The sequence below is a fragment of the Cryptococcus neoformans genome (genome assembly GCF_000091045.1).
Source record: "Cryptococcus neoformans var. neoformans JEC21 chromosome 13 sequence".
NCBI lineage: Eukaryota > Fungi > Basidiomycota > Tremellomycetes > Tremellales > Cryptococcaceae > Cryptococcus > Cryptococcus deneoformans.
The window spans coordinates 633,735-659,881 of NC_006682.1; the positions used below are offsets into that span (position 1 = coordinate 633,735).

The following is a 26,147-nucleotide window of genomic DNA, read 5'->3' on the forward strand; positions in this document are numbered from 1 at the left end:
TTCGATGCCGTTCGAGGCAATAGAGCGGAGGATCTGAACTTTCAAAGGGAAAGTCTTCCGATAAGACCCTTGTTGGAATGACAGTCGGGATATGTAACTTTTCAGAAGATCAGCCGCCGATGGGAAACGGCGACCGCCGAAGTGATAATTTAATATTTTTAAAACCTTTTTTTCTTTTAAATTTGAGACCTTATTCCATCTACAATACGTAATCAAGGCTGTCATTGTGTAAACATTTGAAGTCACGTGATGTACCTCGAAATCTTCCTCGCATTGCAGAAGTTACGGGTGCTGAGAATGAAGTTGTGCGTGAATTCTGACTCTCGGACGCTTCTGTAACTTCATTCTGTAACTTCACTATCCTCGTATCTGCACATAAAAAGAAGGTGGAAAGTGGATTACAACATGCTTTCCAAGAGCAACCAGCCTTCCGACGCGCTCCTTGAGTGAGTTCGCTTCACTTCTTTCGGACCATTTGCTAATTCACGGAAATGACAGCGCCGACTTCTCCTTTTCCCAACCCCCTTTTTCGACACTCATTGACTCTCGAGTCCTCGTGGCCCTTGCCGACCAAAAATTTGCGCATCCGACTTTAGTACAGGCTAAGGCCATCCCTCTTTTGCTCGAAGGAAAAGATGTTCTTGCCCGAGCTAGGACAGGAAGCGGTAAGACTGCTGCTTATATAGTCCCAGCAGTACAGAAAATCTTGGAGGCCAAGGCTGTAAGTTCTGTGTGTCATTAGACTTGAAATATGCTTACTTAATCATAGGATCTTTCCCCTGCCTCTGCGGAGTATCAAGCTACTCGAGCGATCATTCTTGTGCCCACCAAGGAATTGGCCTTGCAAGTCTCTTCTTTCACCAAGAACGTTACTAAGTACTGCGATGGTCTTGTGCAATGCGTAGATGTTGCTGCAGGTGGGGCTAGTATCCAACGGTGCGTGCGAAGTTGATAATGAAGGAGCCGCTCTGATTCGTTATTTGCAGAGTGCTTCTCAATGACAAGCCCGACATCGTCATCTCCACTCCTACCAAACTTCTGTCCCTTTTGCAGTCTAAATCCCTTTCTCTCTCGCAACTTTCGTTCCTTGCTATCGATGAGGCGGATCTTTTGCTTTCGTACGGTTTCAAAGACGATCTTACTAGGATTATGGACCCTACCTCTGGATGGATCCCTAAGCTTGGTGTGCAAGGCTGCCTCATGAGTGCTACTTTGAGTGACGACGTCGAAGGCATCAAGGGTCTTGTCCTTCGTAACCCCGTAAATAATACTCCTCAAAGCTTAGTATTATGCTGATCAGACATCAGGCCATTCTCACCCTTTCTGAACCCGCCTCCGCCTCGTCTCTCCTCAGTCAACACTACACCCACACCTCCGAACGAGACAAGTTTCTCCTTATTTACGTCCTTCTTAAGCTCAAACTTATTCGCGGTAAATCAATTATCTTCGTCAACGACGTCGAACGTGGTTATCGTGTCAAACTCTTCCTCGAACAATTCGGTGTCAAGTGTTGTGTTGTCAACAGTGAATTGCCCTTGGCGAGTAGATATCACGTGGTCGAGGAGTTCAACAGGGGTGTGTATGATGTCGTTGTGGCAACTGATGAGGGTGCTGGAGCCGACGCTGAGGAAGAGGAAGATGTCAAGCAGGAAGAAAGCGAATCAGAGGGGGAGGAAGATGAAGATGACGACAAGGAAGCGGAGGATAAAGAGAAGGAGGCCAAGGAAGAAGCAAAACCCGCCCCTGGTCCTTCCAAACGCCGGGCAACCTCTCCTCCTTCCAAGCCCAACAAACGAGCCCGGCGCGCAGACCCTACCTCTTCGCTCGCTCGTGGCATCGACTTTACCTCCGCATCTTCCGTCATCAACTTTGACCTTCCCCTCACCTCTACCTCCTACATGCACCGAGTCGGTCGTACTGCACGAGCTGGTCAATCAGGCCTCGCCCTTTCGTTCGTCGTCCCTAGAGAAAATTGGGGTAAAGACAAGGCTGTATCAATCAAGTCAGCAGAGAAGGATGAGAAGGTGTTTGAGAGGATCAAGGAGAGGGTGAAAAAGGAAAGCGACAGTGAGATCAAGGAATGGGATTGGAAAGGCAGGAAGGGCGAGATTGAAGGATTCAGATATCGAATGGAGGATGCGTTGAAAGCTGTCACTGGCAAGAGGGTCGCCGAAGCGAGAAGAGAAGAAGTCAGGCGAGAGTTGTTGAACAGCGAAAAACTCAAATCTCACTTTGCTGCCAATCCTCTCGATTTGTCTTACCTCCGACATGATGCTCCTCTTCATCCCGCCCGACAACAAACCCATCTCAAACATGTCCCCAACTATCTTATGCCGAAGATTGCGGCCCTCCCAACAGGTGGGGATGTAACTGATCATGCAGGCGTTGGATTCTCTAGACGAGGAAGGGGAGGTCATAGAGGGCGAGGAGGCAGGGGATCAAAGAGTGGTAGGGGCAAGAAGGTTGATCCCTTGAAATTCAAGTAGTGGTTCTCGTGTTCTTCAAAACTCGTCATGTATGCATATGATAGATATTCGGTCAGAACGTCTGGAAGCAAACTATACAACTACAGATCGACATCGCAGGGCCCCGCCCATCCCTCCGTAACATCTCACCATAGCCACCGAACGACAGATGAGTTAGACTTCGAAGACATGGGAAGGGCCCCACGATGCCCACTTGCAGGGTCAAATAAGAAGTGGACGGAGAACGGTTTAATTGTTGAAACCAAAACCAGCGAAAACTAAGCGTGCTGTCACAAGTAGAAAAGGAAATGTTGTAAATCTTCAAGATGGAAGTCACTCATAGCCTGTGGATGCCAGACAGTCCGTCGGGTTTCTGGTTACCCAAGACTGAAGCAGAGATATGACAGAGATACTAATTACCGATCATCGGATGCACCCTCCTGATTCATACCGTCCACACTTCCAACAGCGACCTTGTGTATGGCGAGTGATAGATAGTTGAAGAGATCATCCAGCGTATGGTACAGTCTGCGACGTCGTCCGTCGCACATGCCATCGATCGGACCGAGAAGTTGTGAAGTGAAGTATGTCAGATCTGGAAGAGATAATAGGTATAAATGAAAATGCTGATTGCCGGAATCGGACTTCCACAGAACAGTCGATAAATCTCCTGGAGGAATTTATGAACGTCGATGGCTGATGAGGTGAGTATATATCTATTGTTTGTTGGACGGGTGATTAAGTTTGAGAATTGCGGAGTGTGTGGCAAGACGATTGTAAGACTAACGTGAGCAGAGCTCATATCTATGTAGAACAGGAGGGTATAAGAGATTTCCAGAAAGCTTGAGCGTTAAGAGCTCAGTACCTGTCTCTCCCGGCGGACGAGCATAAGAAGCGAAAGAAGAGCTCATTCGGGAGTAATCGCTCCGTATAGAAAAGAACGATGTATACGGACTTCTTCCTCTCTCTTTTCATTGAGGGCCGATTCGCAAGGGAGAAGGGCGACAATGACTGGAGACAATCAACGGACAACCAACGGACAACCGAAGTTCACACACCGCACCACGGTCCGAGGCTCTCCTACATTTTGCTTGACTAGAAGTCCGCCCGCGAATGGCAGTGAGAGTGAACTATCCAACACGTCTGTCATTTCTCGACTCTATGCTGTACCAGATACCCATTCTCGCCTGTTGCTTTCCGATTCACAAGCGGCCCAAGCGGAACTCCGCTCCGTCTTCGAATCGACTTGCTGCAGCTGAGTAAATTTGACCACCGACTCGGGTCGGGTGTTGGTAATGTTACTAGAGATATTCGTGATCCGTGAGCTATCCATGATATGGTCGAAGCCGGAGCGAATGCCAGCACGAAGGTAAACGCGACCTGACCCTTCTACGTTTGCCAACCGTCGACCAATAAAAAACATCTGTCATGTCAGCAAAGAAAGCCAGTTGAACCATATCCATCCGATTCGGGTCGGAGCCACATGAACATATACCCCGCAAACGGACAGTTGGATGTCATCGAACGTCCATGGGAGAGCGTAGGGAACTTCCGGCATGGTTAAGAGGTAATGTGCGAGCGTGAAGGTCCTTTCGTTCTGACAATGTACACCGTGAACACCCGAGAAGGTAAAGATGAAAATCGTGACATCATTGCTCACATCATGCATCAGTGCGGCAGCTGCGGCTCGAGCGAAGAGATTGCGATCCAGGGATGAGCAGGGGTCAACCATGCGTGAAATGTAGAGCGCTCTAACCAGAAAATTGTAGCACTATTAGCACACAGATACCAAGACTTTGGGTCTTTAGGATCTACAAATCCGACACGGTTACGACTGATGTTCCAACCCAAATTGATGGAGGAAGTCTAAAGCCCGGAAGGCATTCATCTCAAGCATCCCCTGCAGGGCGCGGCATAAGACAGACGAAAGCGCAAGGTGACTCACCACCAGCGAGCAGCTTCTCATCCTTTCAGTATTCAACATAGAATATGAGAACCCGATTTGGTCGGGAAAAGTTCGACAAATACAGTGCACGGCTCGTCCCGACAATGTAACAAACAGCATTCGTTCGTTCCGAGCATCATGATGATGCAACAACATCTGAGCAGCCTACGAAGGAAGAAAGGAGAGAAGAAAGCGATCCCCTGCTATCATTGTCTGGCCGGTTCGGATTTTGCTGTAATTATCTTTCCGAACGAGAATTTAATTCGCATCGTTAAAAATCGCCGGCAGGTCCCGCATACGCGGTAAAAAGGCGTTCCGATTTTCTTACCCAAAGGGGTAACTCCTAATCATTCCGTATACAATCTCGAGCATCCTTTGCATTTCGAGTTTCGTCAATGGACAACAAACTTGGTCGTTCAACTGGCTATTTGTTCCGTTATGGCGAGTCTTCTTTTCGAAAGCGGTTTCGACTGTGGCTTCTTCTACGACAGATGGAAGCATCCACCGTGATCGTCCGAGTCTGACTGCAGATGTATTGTACATGCATACGGAAGGGTGAAAGCGGGGAAGAGGTTATAATATATAAGGAGGTTTATGAGGCAAGACTGAAGGCTTTCTCCACACACACAGACAACAGCCTTTCTATAAGCACCCAGCACAAGATACCTTAAGAATCAACCAACAGTGTCAACCCCACCCCAACAAACAAACTTACAGTCACAATGTTCGTGCGATCTCTTCTCCGAACCACTACCACCACAATGCCTTCCGCGAGGAGCATGGTCACTCGCAATGCTTCCACCTATGTCCCGCGCCCCGAGCCTATGGGTCCTGTAAGTCATATTCCTTACTCATATTTACTCAAGAAGAAGCGATTCTGACATCCTTGATTAGTTCCGACAGTTCTTCCATGACAAGCCTGTCCCCGTTGATGCCTACCCCCTTATTGCGATCGTTGTCGTCATGTGTTCCGGTGCCACTTATAGTAAGTCAATCTTACTTCCTTTTACCTCGCCTTGAGCAAGAGCAGTGCTGACTTGACCTTCTTAGTGCTCACCAAGCACATCAAAGAAGACCGAGATCACCTTCGGTGGCTTCCCAAGCACGGCGGTGTCAAGTTTGAGATTCCCCGAGAGTAATGATGATAGATCCTCAGAGAGACTTTCTTCTCAAAAACAAGGACAACATAGGAAGTTTAGTAGTCATTATAATAACCGGTTTACTCACTCGCCTGTTTCGGACGGTCTTTCAGGCGACGTTGATATTGTAGGACTTTTGTATAGTGTACATGATATGACATAACGTCAGGCGTTTTTCCACAAATCTCTCTGGTTACGTCCATTATCAGTGATCGAGGCAGTGTAGTTGGGTGCAAATCATGACTCGCAATAAGTGAATGATATCCATTGGGTGTTGAAGATTACTTGTGACTCATACGCGATGATAAAAACGGGTCTTACCTGATCAAAACCTGTATGATGAATGGCAACGCTGTGAGAATCACTAACAGTAAAAGTCATGTGAGGCTGTTAACTTTCTTCTGGAAAATGTTCCCAGACTTACATCAGCGGAATCTGAAGAACAGGTTTCATTTAAATGACGTTAGCCGACGTTCCCGCCAATTACTTATTAATAATTAATGTCAACGTTGACGTTCTTCCGCCACGATTTCCTATAGATATGTTATCGAGATGGATTTAGATACACGATATACCCAAACTCCCCGAAAGAGTCGTTATTGCCCTTGATCACAACATACATCCCATCGACGCCTGTCCAAGCCAAATCACAGCCTGATTGATATGAGACTCTGGAATAATCGTTCGTAAATCCAGTATCAGGACTTAGCTTGGCGTTTTGACATCGATTGGGGCAGCAAAAAAGGATAGCCTAAGGTGAGGCAGTAAGCGTACATGTTGCTTGGCGGAACATCGAGATAAGCGTAAGTGCTTAGTGTATCTGAACAAAATTGAACGTGACCGACACTTCGGGCATGCAGTGACTGTTTGAGTACAGTGATCGCCGCAGTTCACGAGGCTATGCTACTGATAGCTTTTCCCTCAGAAGACGCTCGTTGTTGTTATGTGCTGTACCGAACATACATCCTGACGGAACAGCGAGGATGCCGGGGTCGATATAGCTAGCTCTATAATGGTGAGAGATGAAGGAGTTTCGACCTTTGATTTCCTACGGCTGTGTTTCCCATGCTTACTAGTACGTCTCGAAAGATCTCCGCTCATATCCATCAGATATATCCCTCTGTCTTCCTTAATGGATGCTTGAGGAAGCGTAACAGGACGCAAGATGACAACAAGCTTAATTCGGCGGTCCATCCAACCTTATACCGCTCGTTCTCCTGGTAAAGAGTTGATATGGCTTGGAAGTACGAGGGAGTTTGCTTCGGAAATAAGTCTCGATGTCGAAAGAAGTTTGCGGCAGTGGCACTCTGCTGCATCGCCAGTCGATTTGTGGTTGTTTGCCGCTCTTTTGTCGACTGCTGAAGAATGAACGCACATAGATTCGGACACCGTGTCACAGCCGTAAAATAAGCATGAAACAGAGGTTGAGACGACGGGTCAGGCAACTCGAAACATGTCGCACGACGGAAGCTTTTTCGCGTCAGGAGCCAAGGGGACCCGAAGGGCTACTACCGCCGTTGCCATGGCGGCGGTGTCCGTTAGACGAATATCTGCGACGCAATTTTATGGAATTTCTCCTCAATGCAAAAAGCTTCGAGGCCATTCTGCCAAGCTCTGGCAAGTTCGCTGGCAGAGGCTGACGGCGAATGCACAACTGAAAAGACGAATCATCCTTTCCTTTAAAACTCCACATTTCTTTCTTCTAGTATCTGTAGCACTAAAACAAATAGAAAAACATTAGAAAATGGCCAGTGTCGTCGGTATTGATCTCGGTAACCTTTCCTCCAAGGTTGGTGTTGCCCGACACCGAGGAATCGACATCATTGTCAACGAAGTTTCCAACCGTGCCACCCCGTAAGTATTTACAGGCATTTGTCTCGTGTCCTTTGGGTACATCAGCTAACATATCGCTTTTTTATAGCTCTCTCGTCTCTTTTACCCCTCGTCAAAGATTTATCGGTGAACCCGCCAAGACCGCCGAGACTTCAAACTTCAAAAACACCGTTGGCTCTTTGAAGAGGTTGATCGGCAGGTCTTTCAACGACCCCGAGGTTGAGGAGTACGAGAAGAAGTTCATCAACGCGCAGCTCATTGACGTTAACGGTGAGATTGGTGTGAAGGTAAGCTCAGATCATCAAATGTGTATATTATTATTTCTTTAGTGCTAACTTTGAGATTGCCAAGGTCAACTATCTTGGCGAGCCCACCGACTTCTCTTTCACTCAGCTCGTTGCCGCCTACCTTGGCAAGATCCGAGACACCACTGCCGCTGAGTTGAAGCAGTCCGTTTCCGACGTTGTTATCGCCGTTCCCGGATGGTTCACCGACGTCCAGCGACGTGCTTTGCTCGACGCTGCCAACATCGCCGGTCTCAATGCTCTTCGGCTCATCAACGACACCACCGCTGTTGCTCTTGGTTACGGTATCACCAAGGCTGACTTGCCCGAGAGCACCGAGGCTCCTCGACACGTCGTTTTCGTTGACGTCGGCCACTCCGACTACTCCGTCGCAGTTGTTGCCTTCTCCAAGGGTCAATTGACCATCAAGTCCACTGCCTATGACAGGCATTTCGGTGGCCGGGACTTCGATTATGCTTTGGTCCAGCATTTCGCTGAGGAATTCAAGACCAAGTACAAGGTTGACGTCCTCTCGTCCCCCAAGGCTGTCTTCCGACTCACCACTGGCTGTGAGCGTCTCAAGAAGGTCCTCTCCGCCAACGCTGAAGCCCCAATCAACGTTGAATCGCTCATGAACGACATTGACGCCACTTCTACCTTGACCCGAGAGTCCTTCGAGAAGCTCACTGACCATCTCCTCTCCCGAGTCTCTGACCCTCTTGCCGAGGCCCTTGAAAAGGCCGGTCTTACTATTGACCAAGTTGATGCCGTCGAGCTTGTCGGTGGCTCTACCCGTATCCCTGCCATCAAGGAGCGAATCCAGCAGTTTTTCGGTGGTAAGATCCTTAACTTTACCCTTAACCAGGATGAAGCTATTGCCCGAGGTGCCACCTTCGCTTGTGCTTCCCTTTCCCCCGTCTTCCGAGTCAGGGAGTTTGCCGTCCACGACATTGCCGCTTACCCCATCAAAATCTCATGGGAGAAGGAGGCTGGCAACCCCGATGAGGACACCGAACTCGTTGTCTTCGGTACCGCTAACCCCATCCCTTCAACTAAGGTCCTTACTTTCTACCGACAGGGCCCCTTCGAGCTCGAGGCTGCTTATGCCGACCCCGCCTCTCTTCCAAAGGGTATCAACCCCTGGATCGGCAAGTACACTGTCAAGAGCGTCGAGAAACCCGCTTCTGGCGACCTTTCTATCGTCAAGGTTAAGGCTCGACTTAATTTGCACGGTATCATGAACTTTGAGGGTGCCTACTGCGTTGAGGAGGTTGAAAAGGAGGAGGAGGTTACAGTTGGTGAGGGTGAGGATGCCAAGACCGAGAAGAAGTTGGTTAAGAAGATCCAGAGGAAGGGTGATTGCCCCGTTGTTGGCCAGTACACTGGTTTGGTCCAGGACAAGGTCAACGACCTCGTCGAGAAGGAGGGTAAGATGCACGCTGAGGACAAGTTGGTCATGGAGACCGAGGTAAGTGTTCCATATGTTTTATATTTCTTATTTTGAGCAATATCTGACTTCGTCTTCTAGGACCGCAAGAATGCTCTCGAAGAATATGTCTACGACACCCGAGGCAAGCTTGACGACCGATACGCCAACTACGTCCAGGCTTCGGAGAAGGAAGCTCTCCTTCAGGGTCTTCAGGAGGCTGAGGACTGGCTCTACTCTGAGGACGGTGAGGATGCCACCAAATCTGCCTACGTCCAGAAGCTCGATGCTCTTAAGGCCATGGGTGACCCTATCGTGTTGAGGTGGAAGGAGAGCGAGGATAGGCCTAGGGCTGCCGCTGCTCTTAGGGAGGCTTTGAACACCTACTTGACCGCTGCCCAAGGTGAGGATGAGAAGTACAGCCACATCGAGGAGTCTGAGAAGGCCAAGGTCGTAAGTAGACGTTTCTCATTTCATGTTAAAAAGGCAACGCTAACATCTTTATAGATTGAGAAGTGTGCCACCACCCAACAATGGCTTGAGGACCAACTTTTCCGTCAATCAGAAAAACCCAAGAACGTTAACCCCGTCATCACTTCTGCCGAGATCAACAGGCGACGAGAGGACGTTGTCTACAGCAGCAATGCTATCCTCAACAAGCCCAAACCTAAGCCCAAGGTCACCACTGAGGCTCCTCAGCAGCCTCCTGCGCAGGAGAAGACTGAGAATGAGCCCGAGGCCAAGGTTGAGGAGATGGACATCGACTAGATGCGTTGTTGAAGTTGGGGTGTTGTAGAGGGTGTTTGTTATTAGAAGAGGAAGAAGATATCCAGTCTAATTTATGTGACGAATACAGAATCCATGCATAGTTGGTTTTCGTGTTGTTGTTTCCTATGATCGTCTTAGAAAGTTGGACAGTCTCTTGTCTGTCCACAAGCCTCCAGTACATAATAATAATCAATAAACAGTTAGGAACGGAAAATTATGACGTTGTTAGATGCCCTGATCTGATGGTGTGACGCTCATCTGTGATCGGTCATCGATTGTTTGAATCTGGTTATTTATTTATCATCAACGAACTTTTTTCTTTTGGCACCAACAGTACCAGCGCCCGTCATTGAATGCTTTCATTCCCGTCATTTATACATATTTTCAACAGACCTTCGATATACCGAACAAATCCTCAATTGGAGAGTTAGCAATGCAAGTATGGAAACCGAGCTCTCTCAAGCGGTCGACAAGCTTCAAACAGCTTTTCCGCAACCCGAGCTTCCATCCTCCTTTCAATGCTTACCTCTCGCCACGGCTCTAATCAATTCCTACCATCCACCGCAAGAATTTCCACCAGACCCACTGCCTTATAACACTTCTGACCCATGTGATCCATATGGATACGCGCATACCGACATCCTCCGTTCAAGGCTTACTTCAAGGATACGCCCTAAGTTTCCACTCCTGTTCAGCCCCGTCCCGGGAATCAACCACACAGCGGCCACAAAATAGCTCAGGACCTTAGCATCAACTTCTAACTGTCTCTACCAATGTCAATGATTATTCATACAGTCATCAATTTGGTCGAATATCATACGAGCCAGCTCAAGCGCACAGGCCTTCGGCCCCTGCACCTGTACCTGGGGTCACTTTTGGAAGCACCAAAACGCCTCAGACACATACCATCCATGGTCCTCAAGCGTCCTCCTCCTCTCTATCTCAATTGAACTTATCACATCGGCTTCAGTAGGATACCAGCAGTACCAGCATCAGCTACCCACCCCTTTGCCTTCGAACCCTTTCCCGCCATTCCCTTCTGGCTCCCAGACTTATTTCCAGCCCCAGGCGTACGAGAGAGAGGATCAAAGCCGACTTGAAGATTACTCACGATTTAATCCATCAAATAATTTGGAAGTACTGGAACAGGCCAATATCGGTATCTGGATCAGTAGCCTTTTCTCAGCTTTACCGTACACAATCCCCTCACCAACAGCCAACATACCTCCATTCTTTTCCTCCTCATCTGAAGACAACTCTTCTTTTTAAGTTCCACTGGCTTCTCTGACTCTGCTCCCCAAGGACCTAAACTACAAGTCAAGCCCATAAAGAGCTACTGAGCAATGGACATATAGGACGGGATGGGAGGGAAGGATAGCAGGCTGCATGGAAGCCTGCCACCATGGAGCACAGATATGGGACTAATCTTCCAGGTGGGGGAGAGTGAAATGGCACAGGAGGAAGAAAGCGCAAGACGAGGAGGATATGAAGGAGATGTAGGAAATGAGGAAGATCTGGGTAAGTGTAAGAGCAAAGCTGAGAGACAGTCCGCAGCGTCAGGAGAGCCGGCGATTGTGTGGCGAGAGTGCGGGAGTGGGGGTGACAGTGGCGAAAAAGAGTGGACGGAAAATGTTGACGACGACAACTCTGATTTGAGGTCGGAAGCCAGTTTGGCATCCGAGCTTGAGATGCTTGAAGAGATAGTAGAGTATGATAAGTTCAATGGTTCATGCCTATAATCCGCACTTGCGTGCGTAGACAAAAAAGCAGTTGCTAACTCTTCCGCAAGATTCGAATACATCACTGTAGAACTACGCATTATTATTAGTGCGTTGAACAACAAATATTTGTAAGCTTGAGGAACGAGGGGCGGAGGGAGAGCAGGCTCCGTCCTTTATTTACCGGAGACTCTGAAATCTCATAGAAGAGAAGGCCTGGACCATTAAAATAGATGTTCCAGTTTTCTGTTTTGTTCGTTAATAACTGTAATTATTAAGAATCGGAAGGCATTTGGAATCTCCAAGTGCCATATATGTATGTAGGTTTAGGAGGAGTGCGACAACCTTTGCTCAGCTGTCGCGCCATTACTGTTCACATGGCATTTGCCTAATAAGTGGATACCGTTTCGCTTCTTCTGCTTACAAATCGCAACATCTGCTAGGTGAGTGGATACCTTTTCTTTCATTCTGCCAGCAAATCGCAAACATCTGATAGGTGCCAGGTCCCAGGTACTGCATATTGCTACCCCCGTTTAAGGGGTCCGACAATGCAGCAAGCCCCGGTTACCGATTATGGAATGGGAACTATTTCGGACACCCCCCCTATTTCTTTTGGGACACCCCCCCTCCTTCTACTTTGGGTAATTTTGACAGAGCAGCCGATAGATAACACCATGGACCCTGCAGTGCATCCCTGAGGCCCTTATGCCTGTTATTTACGTAACTAAATGTTCTTTTTCGTGCATAGTAAATTCAGTCCTCTAATATTATAAACATCTATTCTTCTTGTGACATCTATTCCTCTTTCGACATCTATTCATTCTTCCTTCGCCTTCATTCCCAGCTATGTCGATCTCTCCCTCGCTGCATTATAATACTATCCTCCTGCGATCGAATGCTCGCATCCTTGCCCACATTATTCTCTAAGTTGTATTGGTAAATTTGAGGAGATTGGAGATTATTGTATCCACTAACAGAAGGGTAATGATAGGGAGTTGGGGCTTCGGAATGATTGTGGAATAATACTTGGTTGTAAGGGATATACTGGGTAGGAGGCACATGGTATTTTGAAGTTGGGTAATGCTGTGGAGCAGGGGGATAGTATTGTGATAATGGTGGATAGAATTGGGAAGAAGGGGGTAATTGGGGGACCGAGGGTTCAGGAGGAAGATGCTGCATTTGAACAGCATGTGACGGATATATTTGAGAGGGGGCAGGATATTGTGACCGAGAATGCTTTTTTGGACGAAGATTGGGCTATAAAATATGTAAGCGCAAGGTCATCGAGTTGGGCTAATCTTTGAATGAAAGGACCAACTTCATTCGGTACCTCGACAAGATCTTCCTCATTTCCTTCCTCATCATCGCTATCTGGGACAAGAACTCTTCTGTCTTCACCTGCATTCTCAGCTTCTTGGTTTTTGTCGACCCTTCGAGACGCTTGAACACGCGCACAGTCTTTGGTATAGTGAGTGGAACTTTGGCAGTGTTTACAGCGCCCTTTTTTTCGCTGGGTCAATCCAGCCCCCATAATTCTTTCTGACTGAGTCAAGTACCTTCCTGAAGGTGCCGACATCCGGTCTTCCTGCAACACTGGTGGATTAGGGGCCTTCCTTCCCCGCTTGGTGCTTAAAATGGGTGGATCGAGGATAAGTTCTTGGTCCTCACCGAAGTCAAATACATCATCCAGCCGTATGACTGATGTATCTGGGGTGCCAACAAGTCTGTTAATATGGTCAAGGTATCTTTTGAGACTTGCGGCAGACCCGAGACGCCAGTGAGGATGAATGTGATCCTTTTCAAGGTGTCTTCTTTCCCGGACGAAGCTAATGAGACGATGGGCGCAGGGCAATCCATGGGATTTTGTAAACGAGCCACTGCACGGGTGTGATTCTTCAAAGTCATCGACACCTTCATCGTAATCACCCAAATATCTTTTGGCCAAAGTCAACTGCTCAGCAAGAAGCTTCATTGCAGCGCGGGATATGGAGCCTTTTAACTAAACAATTATATCAGCACGATTACAAAAAGGACAGAAAGAAGGAAGGAACATACCCGAACAAAAGTACTGGGAATATGTGTAGCACACCTCGTTCTCTCGAGCTCAATTCTTTTCAAAATTTTCAACCACTGCTGATCAAAATACGTACTTAGAGACCCAATGACAAGCAGAAGATCACCGTACTTGGTGTCAATTGATTTCTTAAGAGTTGCGTGCTGACCTTCTAAGCGTGAATTACCGGTTTGTCCGAAGTGAAGTTGCTTGTTGATATAGGCATGTACAAAGCGCTCCTTGATTTCATCCAAACCCCGGATATACGAGATCGCTCGAGCATATTTCTGACCAGGATAAAGTTCTTCCATCTTCCGATAACCTTCCTCAAGCTGCTCATCCGATTTTGCATGTACACAATACCGTACCCAAGCTTTGCAGAAATTCGAGACAGCCATGACGATGTTCTCTTCGTCAACGAAACAGGGCCTTATATTGCTTTTGACATTTTCTTGAAGATGCCAGAAGCAGGAGAAGCGGTAAGCCTTGGGGAGGACAGACATGAGAGCGTTGATGAGTGCTGGGTCACGATCGGTAATGACAACCTTGACATCCGGTTTGCCGACAAGTTCGAAGAACGAATTGAGAGCTTGGGTATACCAGTTTGTGGTTTCACGCAACATCAAGATGACTCCTGCAGTGTATGTCATACCTGTCGATGTGGATCCGACGATATGGAGCATGGGCATCCGGTACAGGTTCGTCTTGTATGTGCAGTCGAAGAAAAGGACTTCGGGAAATCGGTGAATCAGTGCGCGAGCAGTTCGCTTGGTGTAAACCAAACCAATGAGTTCATCGCGTGTGTTGACAAACGGACGATGGAGCTCATCATTGCTCACTAATTGCCGAATACAAGCAGCACTTGCACTGGAGCCAGCACGGAGATCTGCACGACGACGAAAGGCGAGACGATGCAAGTCTTCCGATGTCAACATTACCGTTGGGAAACGCTGAGACATGGTACTGATGATGGAGGGGAATGGAGTCCGGCTGTCGATCAACGTGTTGATCAGCTCTTTGGCTTCAGGCGTCCGCGAAGCACGCCGAAGAAGTGCAATTCCAATATTGGCGACAGGCGGATGATTGTGCGAGGCATTCACGACCTTCCAAGTCCAACATTTGTCTCCACCATGCTCTTTTACCTCTGCCTCTGCCATCTCCCAAGCCACAGCAGCAAAAGGGCATCCATTTTTTACGGTCTGTATAGTCCTAATGCGCACATCTTTGAAACTGTACCCCTCGTGTGCAGCGATACTCGTCTCCAAAGATGCACGAGTATTGTATCAATTCTCTGCCCTCTTTGTGAGTTTTCGTTGGCTTCTTCCTTTTGCTCCGCCTAATAACAGCAGCGAAGCCTTGTGAGGCTGCGTAAGCCTGGACAGCGCCTTTACACTCATCTTTAGATTGGTAGTACGCTTGCTCGTCGAACCCAGGGGTAGAGATCATCTCGTCGTCGTTGAAGGAGTCAATGGGAGCCTGGATAATGTCATCCTCACTATCCTCTTCGTCGGCAATATTGGAGACTTCCGATGAATCCGAACCTTCCATGGCATGGAGATTACCTTCATCAAAATCAAACGCCATTGATTGATGTCCCGAGTATATTTCGGCCTCTGGGACGCGGATAATAGGAGAAGGTGGGCAGATACCGGGTTGGGGAGAAAGAGGATCCGAAGAGTGCAAATCAGTCGAAGCCATGATGTTTTCGAATACGTTATAAGTTTCTTAGGAGGATGAAAAGTATTTAAATGACAGCAAAAAGGAGGCGCGTTATTAGAGAAAAAAACGCGTTTGTTGTTCGTTACTTTTGTAAAATGTTGCAGTCTGGCGCACGCGACAATATCATCTGAACTAATTACGTAAATAACAGGCATAAGGGCCTCAGGGATGCGCTGCAGGGTCCATGGTGTTATCTATCGGCTGCTCTGTCAAAATTACCCAAAGTAGAAGGAGGGGGGGTGTCCCAAAAGAAATAGGGGGGGTGTCCGAAATAGTTCCCTTATGGAATACCTTTTTCTATATCCGGTCGCGGTTCTTTCTTTGCGGTGTGGCGGTTAACAAAGACAAGAGAGATAAGAGAGGAAGTTTTTCAGCCACACGTAACTCGTCATCATCACCTCTAATCTGGACGCTTCTCCAGCTCCCGTTTCCCTGAAGTCTGGAGAATAACGGAGCCTCATGGCGTTTCACATGGTGCCCCCCGATGTTACCGGCGGGTAATCGTAGTCCGTGGATGTAGTTTAACTTTTTTTTCTTGCTAAATAAGCTAGGCGATCGACGATGCAACCAACGAACGGCATTCGCAAAGGACGGACCATGTTTCGGCCGCTCCGTGTAATTGAAGACTCTTTTTCATTGCGAGAGCCGGCACTGAACGGTAAAGAGCCAGAAGCGAACCTCCCCCACTTTCGATACAACACCGTATATGCAAACACGATGCAAAGAGCGGTAGCTTTACAAGAAAATTTGCATGTAGCATATGATATCGTATAGGGAAGTAGAGTTATTTAGGAAGAGGTCGCTCGTGACGTGAGGCGTAAGAAGGACGGACGACGGAGCAGGAAGGCATCGGTCGCTGAAAGAAAATGAGGTCGTACTCTTTTGCAGGTTCCAGCTCTATCCGCTATTCGGTTCCTGGATAACCGTTTGAAGCATGAAGCGTGAAGCATGAAGTCTTGGTAAGACTTTTTTGAATGTCTGGCCTTGGCGCAACAAAAGTGTAAATTTCTTGGCCCTGTATCTGCTGCCTTTTCGCCGGATAACAACTTTTAGTCGTTTTCTTCACCGAAAGAATATATGCTGTACGCTGCTCGTTGAGGATGCAGCCTTTGGTTATATTAAGGCTGTAAGCTGCGTTGTGGTGTTGTCCCATTCTTCCTCCTCTTCTTCACCTGAGTTACCATTTCAATCATCTTGCAATATTTTGTCCTTGAGTGATTGAGAATCCTCCTGTATCACTCTTACCACACCTTGTCACCACAACTACAACTTCACATACACCGTACGACGACTTGCCTCCGTCTACCACATTTCTTCCACCCCCGTCACTCAACCCAGTTTCTATCTATTCAAACAACATGCCGATCCGCAAGACCCCATCTCTATCCAAACTCATCATCCAATTCAAACTCCCCTTCCCTTCCTTCTCCTACCCACAGTGCACATCCCCCGGAGAAGAAACCCCTGCCCAAACACCCGACTCGCCAACGAGCCAAACCTCTTCACGGAGGGCTTCTACAATCTCATTCATGATCATTACCCCGCTCGCCGAATACTCCGCCCAATTTCCCCCCCTATATCCTGCCGAGTATCCCACAGAAACTGTCGTCAACGAGTCCAGCGAAAGCGATGACGAAATTGTGGAGGACCTGACGAGCTTGGTAAGCCAGAAGGAAGACGGACAAGGAAAGAGGTGGGATGAGAAGGGGCGAGAGCCTTTGGGGAGAAATGCTGTATGTCCTGGGGCACCCAAGCCGTCTCCTATAGACTTGCCAAATGAGTGTACATGGTCGAAATGATAGAGAATTATGCTGTAACGAAGTAAGTTCCATCTTCCTCATCAGTCTTTGAGATAAGCGCTGACGGGCGACGTAGAGTTGAAACGTGTAATCGATAGAGAGTCCAATAGTGAAAATAAAGAATGTTGAAGGATTGTATAATTAGCATGTTGTTGAAGTAATTAGTTTGTAGTTTTTGTTGAAGCACAAAGCTGGAAGCGGCTGGGAAAGCCTTATGTGTATGTATCAGACCCTAGCTGCATATGAGATGGTGCATAGCACAGTGTGAGAGAGACGATAAGTTGTTGGGCAAGGGGTGGAGACGTACTGACAGTTGGCTAAAGAATGGTGGGCTGCGCACGGACCTCCTGGACGGAGCTAGTCTAGTCAAGCTGGCTGGTTCCTCAACGTTGTTGTACGAAAAAACCACAGCCATTTCTGCCTGGGCTGCTCTGTTTGCTTTGTTAGGACCAAGTTTTGTCCGATAACCCATGTCTTGTTCATACCCACTGGCTGGCGCAACTCTGCTTACCCACTGTCAAAGGCCATACAAATAGTTAAACCATCTATTGCTCGGCCTTGGCCCCCCGCTGTTCGACCTCAGTCTTCCACTAGTTATTCAACTTATCTTGATCAACTTCCACTCCAAAGCTCAACGTCATCCCCATGCCTAACTCTCGACGCCATCGCCGCAACAAGTCATCAATGCCCAAACCCAACAAGGTTAATCCAGGCCCTTACCCTCACGCACCAGCTCCAGCTCTGGCTGTTTCTTCTCCCAAGGTAGCCAGTACCCCACAAGGCTGTTGTCGAAATCAAACTCAAACTCAGACTCAAACCCAGACCCAAAGACATGATCAAACTCCAGCCGATCTAGTCGCCCAAGCATCCTTTCCAACTCATGACCTCGATATTCCAGAGATTCGTGGCAATACTTATCGTCGGCCGCATGCACCAAGTCCGTTGAAGAGGATTCAGACAGTACCCATGAAGGGAACTGAGCAATGGCTGAGTAGGTATCAGTTCCAGATGTTTTCGTGGGACGAGGGGCAGGAGTTTGACGGTGATGAAGACGAAGAGTGCGGGGTTAGAGGTTGGAATTGGAATAGATATGTGGAGATGGATAATGGAGAACCTAAGGAATGGATTGATAGTTTCAGTTGGGGTGGCGCAGTAGGTGATCTCTGGATTGTCGATTACGAAACAGGCTAAAGAGCACCGCAGTCCATGTCTTGCGAATACGGGTCAAGCGTTCCCTCTGCCCATATGAGCATTCCTCCGGGAATTCGCCCGAATGGAGAGAATAGCATCCCAGGCATGAGCGTGAGTTTTTAAAAGGGCAAATTACCAGGCTGACGTTTGGCCTTGGTTTGTAGCTTGACGCACTTACGCAACTAGCAGCCGAGGTTGCTACCGAACTATCCAGGAAACGACTAGAGGAGTCGCCAAGGCCAGACGTTTCAAAGAGGAAAAGGGCCGAGGGGAACGTTTCCAGGGAGTTATAATGATGCCGAAGATCCTTGTCGTTTGTTCAGTTGTCGGTAATGTTCGTTGTCTTGTGTATATAGTAGCCGTCGCGTGTACTCGCATTTCGTCCCATGTTTGTCCTGTGTTTTCGATGTATCTTTGCACTTGCAGGGCAAGGGGTTAAAATTCGCATTATCCATACAAAGGGTATGCTTTCGCGTATTATCATATCACATCTACGTGCTTCATTAATAGCCAGTCTTTATTTTTATTGTTGTTGTAAAGGAAATGGAGAATACGAGTGCCACTTCTGTAACCCCGTAACTTGATCCCGTTGTTATGTGTGACGCCTAGATGTCGTTACGCGGTGACGAGCCGAGTGGTGGTTGTGCTTTGGGTGTATTTGGTCTACTAGCAGTATCTTCCTTTCATCGTTTCTCCAGCCGGATCTGCACACATTACTCAGTCCGGATCGCATTTTCAGAATTCACTCGCTCTCGCGCTCCCAACGACACCTATACCGCCATGTCAGACCCGAACTCGGACCTTTACCCTATCCACCTCCTTATGGATGAGCTCAAGTCTGAGGATGTCGTCCTTCGTCTTTCATCTATCAGACGCCTCTCTACAATCGCCCTCGCTCTTGGCCCTTCCCGTACGCGAGAAGAACTCATCCCTTTTATCCAGTACCAGCTCGATGACGAGGACGAAGTGTTGTTAGTGCTTGCGGAGGAACTAGGCAACTTTGTAGAGTATGTCGGCGGGAAGGAATATGCCCATGTCATATTGGGACCTTTGGAAAACTTGACTGCTGTGGAGGAGACTTTGGTTAGGGAGAAGGTGTGTTTAGGAGTGGTTGAATGTTGGTTTTCTGAGCTAACATCCCGCTAAGGCCGCGGAGAGCATTTCCAAGATTTCAGTGTTGCTTTCTGCTCAAGATCTCGAACAATATTTCCTTCCTATCGTCAAGCGACTTTCTACAGGAGAGTGGTTTACCAGTCGAACCTCTGCTTGCGCTCTGTTCGCCGCACCTTATCCCAATGCCAGCTCGTCTTCTCAAGAGGAAATGAGGAAGCTCTTTGGCGCGCTTTGCCACGACGACACTCCTATGGTTCGGAGAGCTGCTGCGAAAGCTCTTGGCGTGAGATTTTCCCCCCTCTTCAACAATGGACTCGACTAACTGTGTATAGCCCCTAGCCAAGGTTGTCTCTGAGACTTCTGGCCAACACGATACCATCGTATCCGAACTCATCCCGATGTACCGTAAACTCGCCGGCGACGACCAAGATTCCGTTCGTCTCCTCACCATTCCCGACCTCATTGCCCTTGCTGCTGCTCTTTCCGACGAAGAGACCAAGACCAACTTGCTCGAACCGATGCGTGCCAGCATCACTGACAAGTCATGGAGGGTGAGATACATGGTTGCCAACGAGTTCGTTGGGCTTGCGGAGAGCGCGGGGGAAAGTATCATCAGGGAGGAGCTTGTTGGTGCGTTTGTTGGTCTGCTGAAGGATAACGAGGCAGAAGTCAGGACCGCGGCGTCAGGTCAGGTGCCTGGTAAGTTATACATTCATTAGAAACTATGGAATATTCAGGCTGAGTTTGAATAGGCTTTGCCAAGCTCGTTGACAAGGAAGTCATCCTCGCCCGACTCTTGCCTTGCGTCCGAGACCTATCCACTGACTCATCTCAACACGTTCGTGCTGCCCTCGCCATGGAGATTTCTGGCCTTGCTCCTTTGCTCGGCAAGGACGCTACCATCGAGCATTTACTCCCATTGTTCTTGCAACTCCTCAAGGATGAATTCAGCGATGTCCGATTGAATTTGATCGGCAAGCTTGACATGGTTAATGAAGTTATTGGTATCGATCGTCTCTCTCAAGCGCTCCTCCCCGCCATCATGACTCTTGCCGAGGACAAGCAATGGCGGGTCCGTCAAGCTATCATCGAGTACATCCCTCTTCTCGCTCAACAGCTCGGTGTCGAATTCTTTGACGACAAGCTCGGGTCTCTCTGCATGTCTTGGTTGGGCGATACCGTGTTTTCTATCCGAGAAGCGGCTACGATTAATCTGAAAAAGTTGACGGATGTCTTCGGCGTCGAGTGGGCAAAGACTACCATTATACCAAAGGTTTTGGAGATGGGCAACCATCAAAACTACTTGTACAGGATGACCACTATCTTTGCCATCACCGTGAGTCTCCTTGAAAAATAACCTTGACAAAATATTAACAAGAAACAGACGATGGCACCCTCGCTCAACACCGCCATCATTCGAGACACCGTTCTCGACGCTGCGCTCAACCTCGCCAACGATGCCATTCCCAACATCCGTTTTAACGTCGCAAAGTGCCTCGAGACCCTCGCCTCTGTACTCGCTCAGACACCGGAAGGACAGGAGTTGGTCCACAGGCGGGTTGTAACTGCATTGAGAAAATTGCAAGAGGATCAAGATGCGGATGTACGGTTTTTCGCTACAAAAGCGTATGAAAGGACGACTGGGGATGATGTCAGAGGGGCTGAGCCTATGAGTGAGTTTTATTTTGTTGAGCTTGATAAAGCCACGGTTTGCTGATGGTGTCTGTTAGTCCTGTCATAAGCCAAGCGGCAGCATATGCATAAGAAACGACAGACACAAGAAACTTAGATACGACGACCCCTTTTTTTTTTCCTTTTTCGTTCCATTGTTTTCTCTCTTATTATAAACACCAGTAACAATGTATAAAAGGTTCTTCATTCTATACCCCCACACACCAAAGTGGCAGTTGATTTGAACAGAAAGGTACTACGAGTAAGGAAAAGCTGAAGTGTAGAATTTCTTTTTTCCGCCGAAGACGTTTGCAGAATTGATATGAATGTTTGGCTCTTATACCGAAGGATGGTGGTTCGCGGACACCTCATTCTTTACCTCGAGTGATATTTGCATGCTTAGATTGGAATGGTATAACCCAAAAGTCTGTTAAAGATACACGTCCCATTTTCCTTTCTTCAATTTACGCACTCTCTTCCCCCTTGCGCCAGCCTCTCTCGATCCCTTGCCCTTTCCGCCTCTTTCCAACCCCCACTTCTCGCTCCGAACCAACTTTTTCTCGCTGTTTGCTCTTCACTGGCCTCACTCATCCCACCGAGTACCGGCTTGTATAATCCCTTGCCCGCATCACCTCCCGGTTTCCATGAGAAATACCGCTTTTTCTCTGAGGTTTGTGAATGCGCATAATCACCGTTTGCTTGGAGTGCTACGGTAGGATACATCTGTACATGCGTTTGTGAGGGACTGTAGTATCGCGATGGTGGGTTTGATACGTTACTAGCTCCTGGGAACGGCGTGTAATGAGAAGTTTGTTGGACACCTAAATTACCTGCAGAGGCGTAATCCTGCATAAACTTCTCCCTCCTCGCTTCTCTTCCCTTAACTCCCGACTGTAGGTCCCGACCGCTGCCGTCCAGAATACCAAATTCATTGACAGACTTGCCGGCAGACATCGACGACGCCGATCTTGCTATTCGAACGCCTGTCGAACCGAAACGGACTTTGGGTTCGCCTGATTGGGAGGGTCGGGCGTACCCTGCGGAAGAGCTTTGAGGTCTAAGACCCTGATGTGAGATGGCGGACAAGCGGGGGATGAAAGGTAAGAAAGATGATCTAGGAGGGGAGGTCTCCTGTAAGCGAGGGGAGTAGAAACCTTGGGGCTTTTGTTCGACGACGACAGGCATCTTCTCGAATTGGTGCTGATCATTGTTGTTGTGGTCATGGTTCGCGAGAAGCAATTGTGTCTGGTCATAACTAGCAGCAGGTTGCCCGGCGTTGATAGGGTGTTGATATGCTGGTGGGGCAACAGGTTGATAACCCCCACCAGCGAAAGTCAATCCGGTCATACCACTCGTCATCGGATTTCCAGGTCCGCCCATTGGCATAGGTCTCATCGGGCCCATTATAGCAGGGTTTGCTATGGGCATGGCCATCATTTGATGAGGTGGCAGAATGGCGCTGCGAACCATCACATTCATTTGAGCTCTGTGTTGTCGACGAACAGCTCGATAGTAGATGGATTGGAATGAACTCCGGTTCCGAGAGTAGCAGATAGCAAATAGAAGAAGGACAACACCCAGAAGTGTTCCAATGACTACGAAGCAGTCGTCAGGATGCGCGGAGGGGAGGGGTTTTGACAAGTGAGCTTACGGATTCCAGCAAGCTTGGTGTTCGTATGACCCTCAGAGCGGGCGGCGAGGTTGTGGGCGTTGACGCTGTTTGGCTTACCCGCCAGACCAACATATTGGGCGCTGTCACTATAATATAAAACACTAAAATCTTTAATTAGCTTTGCGTTCACATATCTAAACACCACGCACGAGTAAATATTTGACATGAAAGGCGTGCCCAGACGAATTTCGCCTTTCTGTTCGGCCAAGCTATTATTCTGCCACGCTACCACTGAACCCCAACACGTCCGCCCTGCGACGTCTCGAGCCTGTACAAGCTGAGACGAAGCAACAGCGTACGCGGCGCCAGAGATTATGAGAGTCATGGAGATATTGGTGCCGCATGGAAGATTCTGTCAGAGGGTCGATAAGGTATCGTTAAAATGTCTCTTGTGAAAGACGCTTACCCGACGAGTAGTGTCTATTGTGTCGCGCTGTGCCCCAGAGATCTTGGCAAAGAATTTTTCGGCCACGGAAGTGGGTACGTAAATTTCGTCAAATCCCGGATCAATGGAGCCCTAATAGATACTTAGCAACAGTCTGGCTAGGAATAATGCTGACTTACATAGTAACTATCGAGGTTAATAACTTCATCGGATACCCTCATGGAATCGAGGCCAAAACCCCAGCTCCCTGCCACTGACGTGTTGGCGTCCAACCAGTTGCTGTAATAATCATAATCAGTCTCCAAGAAGGTTGACAAACACCATAGCCAACCCACAAGTTTCCAGTCCAGCTTCCGTTAGGTACACCGCCCCAGTGAATAATACCAGCCTGCTCAGCAGTAGAAGTAGAATAGTTATTGATGTCGAAACCGACAGCGAACGAGGTTTCTTGAGAAGACGATCCGCTCCCGTTGACAGTGATCATGTCGCCGAACATGGATCGGGATTTATCCGCCTACCATGTCAAAATGAGCTTTGGACAATTATGCAAAAAAAAGAAATTGTTGTATCCACTTGATAAACCCCCATTCCCCAGAATCCACTTGTTCCGTCACTAAGCTCCACATTTGCTCCGTCGAAGTCCCCATCCGGATCATTTGTTTGTACTTCAGTGATGAGTCCAATGGGTCGGTTGGCATCAGAATCATCCCTTTCATCTGTGAGGCTCTCCGTTGCAAATTGTCCGCGGAGGGAGAGAGTTGAAGAAATACCGGCTGGGTAGATGAAGGTGTGTATAAAGGCATCTTGAGATGTCTGATTATGTATCAATGACTGCATAGCTTCCCAAATGTTGCCCGCATCTTGCACTTACAACGATGGAAGATGAGTCAGTGACTGTGTAGCTATCATTGACATCAGTAACCGCTAAAAGTTTCGAGCAGATTACCCCTACACATTGTCATCTTCAACACAGTCATCGCAATCATTGGTAGCGACTAACAGAAACTCAACATTTGTGGCTATCTCAAAGTTAGCTGTGGCTTTCTTGAGGGACTACCAGTTGTACGTACAGCACGTCAAATTCATGACCACCCCTGGCGTACCAACTCCCACTGTCAAAATGTTCGTCCCGGCACCATTTCTATACAGAGGCATAGGTGTATACGACGACCTGATACGACTGAGATCTAGATTGCTGTCTGACCGAGCATTTTGTGCCAGTATTGCTATCAGTAAAGGGGCGAGGGAAAGGCGTACCATAGTGAACTGGGTTTTGAGGGAGAAGGAAAGATGAAGATGGGGCTACTGCGAGTAGTATATTAAGAGGGAGCTCAGGGGACTCGGCGTGGCAACTCATGCGGGAGACTACTACGTCCTTCTGTCACCTCATCACCACCAAACTCCTTCACCAAAGCTGATCCTTCGTAACCCAGATGCGTTCCAATCCAAAAGCAGCTGTCTACCGTGTAGGTTACCAGCATAGAGAGTATCTCAAAGGCACCTTTATTAAAAGGCTTGAATGCCGAGATGAATTGAGGCAAAGGAACATGCCTAATGAATTGAGACAAAGGAACATACCTTTGAAGCTTGAAGGCTCGCCTGTTTGTGCTACGGCCTTTTTTGGGAAGTCGAGGGTTTGCAACAGCAAAGTCGGGTGGGAACCCTATACTCAGTTTACAGCCCAGAAGACTGACTTGGGTAATGATAGACGACAGTCGTCGATTTTATGGAGACAGAGAGTGACCCGTTTTCCCCCCAAAGGGGATTGTGTTTGCTTCCTTGCGTGATTGGATGTCACCTCACCTGGCCCTACAATTACAACTTACAACTCTAACTTGCTGTGAGTACCTTACAATAAATCAGTCTTACAGAGCAATAAGCGGAATTTGAATATAGACGGAAATTGGAGTGCTTCATTGACGCAACTGAGACGTTTCAAAATGTGGTTATGTTCAATGACAATCAACGTTGAAAACGCTTTGACACCTTTGATGGACCTGACAAACCAAACAATCGAAGGACCCTTGAAATCAGCTTCTGCACATAGCCACCATTTTTATAGCCTATATGGTACTCACAAGCAATTCATGGGGATACCGTTTTATTTGTCTCTACTACTATACACCCCCATACAGCCTATAACGCGAACTCCGTGTATAACCGCTACTCCCTATCAAAACTGAGAAATACACTTATCCCCAAAATCAGTCGATGCTCATCCCTTAACGTCCAGGCTGCGGGTATGAGTTTGGTGGCGGCGGTCTCTGGGCATAGGCATTTGGAGGTTGAGGCTCAGGTCCATCACCTTGGCGCATTTCCCATCCTATCAAGCAAAATATATGTATCAGGAAGCAGAGGCTGACTTTAAAAGAGAGAACATACTGCAGATGGTACATAGCCAGATATGATGCTTGACGAAAGGAATTAGAGGAATCCAGAAGAATTCAAACCAAGTTCGAGTTGAACCACCAACTGCGCACTCAGTTCAGTTCAGGTGGCCTTGTGCCAACAAAATTCCGAACATACCGACGGCAGCTTTTCTAGCGTCAGTACGCGATAGGGAACCGGTCATACTGATATAGATATTCGCTTACGATTATGACATCTTGGACACATGCGGCCTCCTTGTGATGGAGTATTATCTTGCTTGAACTGAATAAAGAATTAGCGCTAGGATGAGACGACAGTGTCAAAGAACTGACCTTTTCTGGGAACCCACCTTTCAAGAGAATTAATTGGCATTCGCCCTATACCTCTCTTCTGACAAGTACTTACAAACTAGGGGGATACAGACTGTAGAAAAAATATCAGTTGCGGTTCTCCAGTGATAACTTTCTCAACTTACGTGCCATGTTGAAGCCGTGTGCTTGTGATTACTCGCAGTGTACAGTCGTAGAGAGCGAACTCAAGAGCGAGATTTCAGGTACGTAATTACTTCAAACAAAAGCTGACCTTACGGAGGTTCA

The 26,147-nt window shown here is 48.0% G+C and overlaps 7 protein-coding genes and 2 pseudogenes across 8 annotated transcripts; 7 read left to right on the forward strand and 2 right to left on the reverse strand.

The window, feature by feature from the left end:
• Positions 1-313: 313 nt before the first annotated feature.
• Positions 314-2,539, forward strand: CNM02050 (conserved hypothetical protein). Its single transcript, XM_568502.2, has 5 exons — positions 314-446; positions 499-721; positions 770-936; positions 987-1,260; positions 1,308-2,539. The coding sequence occupies exons 1-5, from the start codon at positions 406-408 to the stop codon at positions 2,484-2,486; spliced, it is 1,884 nt and encodes a 627-aa protein (XP_568502.1). The 5' UTR covers positions 314-405; the 3' UTR covers positions 2,487-2,539.
• A 2,476-nt stretch (positions 2,540-5,015) lies between these two features.
• CNM02060 (expressed protein) lies at positions 5,016-5,751 on the forward strand. Its single transcript, XM_568284.2, has 3 exons — positions 5,016-5,243; positions 5,305-5,395; positions 5,461-5,751. Exons 1-3 carry the CDS (start codon positions 5,133-5,135, stop codon positions 5,547-5,549), a joined length of 291 nt encoding a protein of 96 aa, XP_568284.1. The 5' UTR covers positions 5,016-5,132; the 3' UTR covers positions 5,550-5,751.
• A 1,428-nt stretch (positions 5,752-7,179) lies between these two features.
• On the forward strand, positions 7,180-9,976 carry CNM02070 (heat shock protein, putative). Its single transcript, XM_568283.2, has 5 exons — positions 7,180-7,403; positions 7,471-7,669; positions 7,734-9,134; positions 9,195-9,545; positions 9,600-9,976. The coding sequence occupies exons 1-5, from the start codon at positions 7,294-7,296 to the stop codon at positions 9,858-9,860; spliced, it is 2,322 nt and encodes a 773-aa protein (XP_568283.1). The 5' UTR covers positions 7,180-7,293; the 3' UTR covers positions 9,861-9,976.
• Positions 9,977-12,308: 2,332 nt separating this feature from the next.
• On the reverse strand, positions 12,309-15,380 carry CNM02090 (annotated as a pseudogene). The gene is made up of 3 exons: positions 13,634-15,380; positions 12,897-13,577; positions 12,309-12,835 (listed from the first exon to the last, which is right to left on the reverse strand).
• On the forward strand, positions 12,372-15,365 carry CNM02080 (annotated as a pseudogene).
• A 1,005-nt stretch (positions 15,381-16,385) lies between the features above and the next one.
• On the forward strand, positions 16,386-17,384 carry CNM02100 (expressed protein). The gene is made up of 2 exons (XM_024658331.1): positions 16,386-17,171; positions 17,226-17,384. Exon 1 carries the CDS (start codon positions 16,709-16,711, stop codon positions 17,147-17,149), a length of 441 nt encoding a protein of 146 aa, XP_024514026.1. The 5' UTR covers positions 16,386-16,708; the 3' UTR covers positions 17,150-17,171; positions 17,226-17,384.
• A 171-nt stretch (positions 17,385-17,555) lies between these two features.
• CNM02105 (hypothetical protein) lies at positions 17,556-18,739 on the forward strand. The gene is made up of 3 exons (XM_024658862.1): positions 17,556-18,301; positions 18,353-18,451; positions 18,505-18,739. The coding sequence occupies exons 1-3, from the start codon at positions 17,795-17,797 to the stop codon at positions 18,631-18,633; spliced, it is 735 nt and encodes a 244-aa protein (XP_024514425.1). The 5' UTR covers positions 17,556-17,794; the 3' UTR covers positions 18,634-18,739.
• Positions 18,740-18,992: 253 nt separating this feature from the next.
• On the forward strand, positions 18,993-21,472 carry CNM02110 (hypothetical protein). The gene is made up of 6 exons (XM_568282.2): positions 18,993-19,435; positions 19,488-19,736; positions 19,786-20,152; positions 20,206-20,789; positions 20,838-21,126; positions 21,184-21,472. The coding sequence occupies exons 1-6, from the start codon at positions 19,121-19,123 to the stop codon at positions 21,192-21,194; spliced, it is 1,815 nt and encodes a 604-aa protein (XP_568282.1). The 5' UTR covers positions 18,993-19,120; the 3' UTR covers positions 21,195-21,472.
• Positions 21,184-24,757, reverse strand: CNM02120 (expressed protein). Its single transcript, XM_024658332.1, has 10 exons — positions 24,252-24,757; positions 24,134-24,200; positions 24,053-24,083; positions 23,755-23,994; positions 23,517-23,695; positions 23,361-23,460; positions 23,203-23,313; positions 22,946-23,148; positions 22,776-22,897; positions 21,184-22,719 (listed from the first exon to the last, which is right to left on the reverse strand). Exons 1-10 carry the CDS (start codon positions 24,439-24,441, stop codon positions 21,584-21,586), a joined length of 2,379 nt encoding a protein of 792 aa, XP_024514028.1. The 5' UTR covers positions 24,442-24,757; the 3' UTR covers positions 21,184-21,583.
• Positions 24,758-26,147: the final 1,390 nt, after the last annotated feature.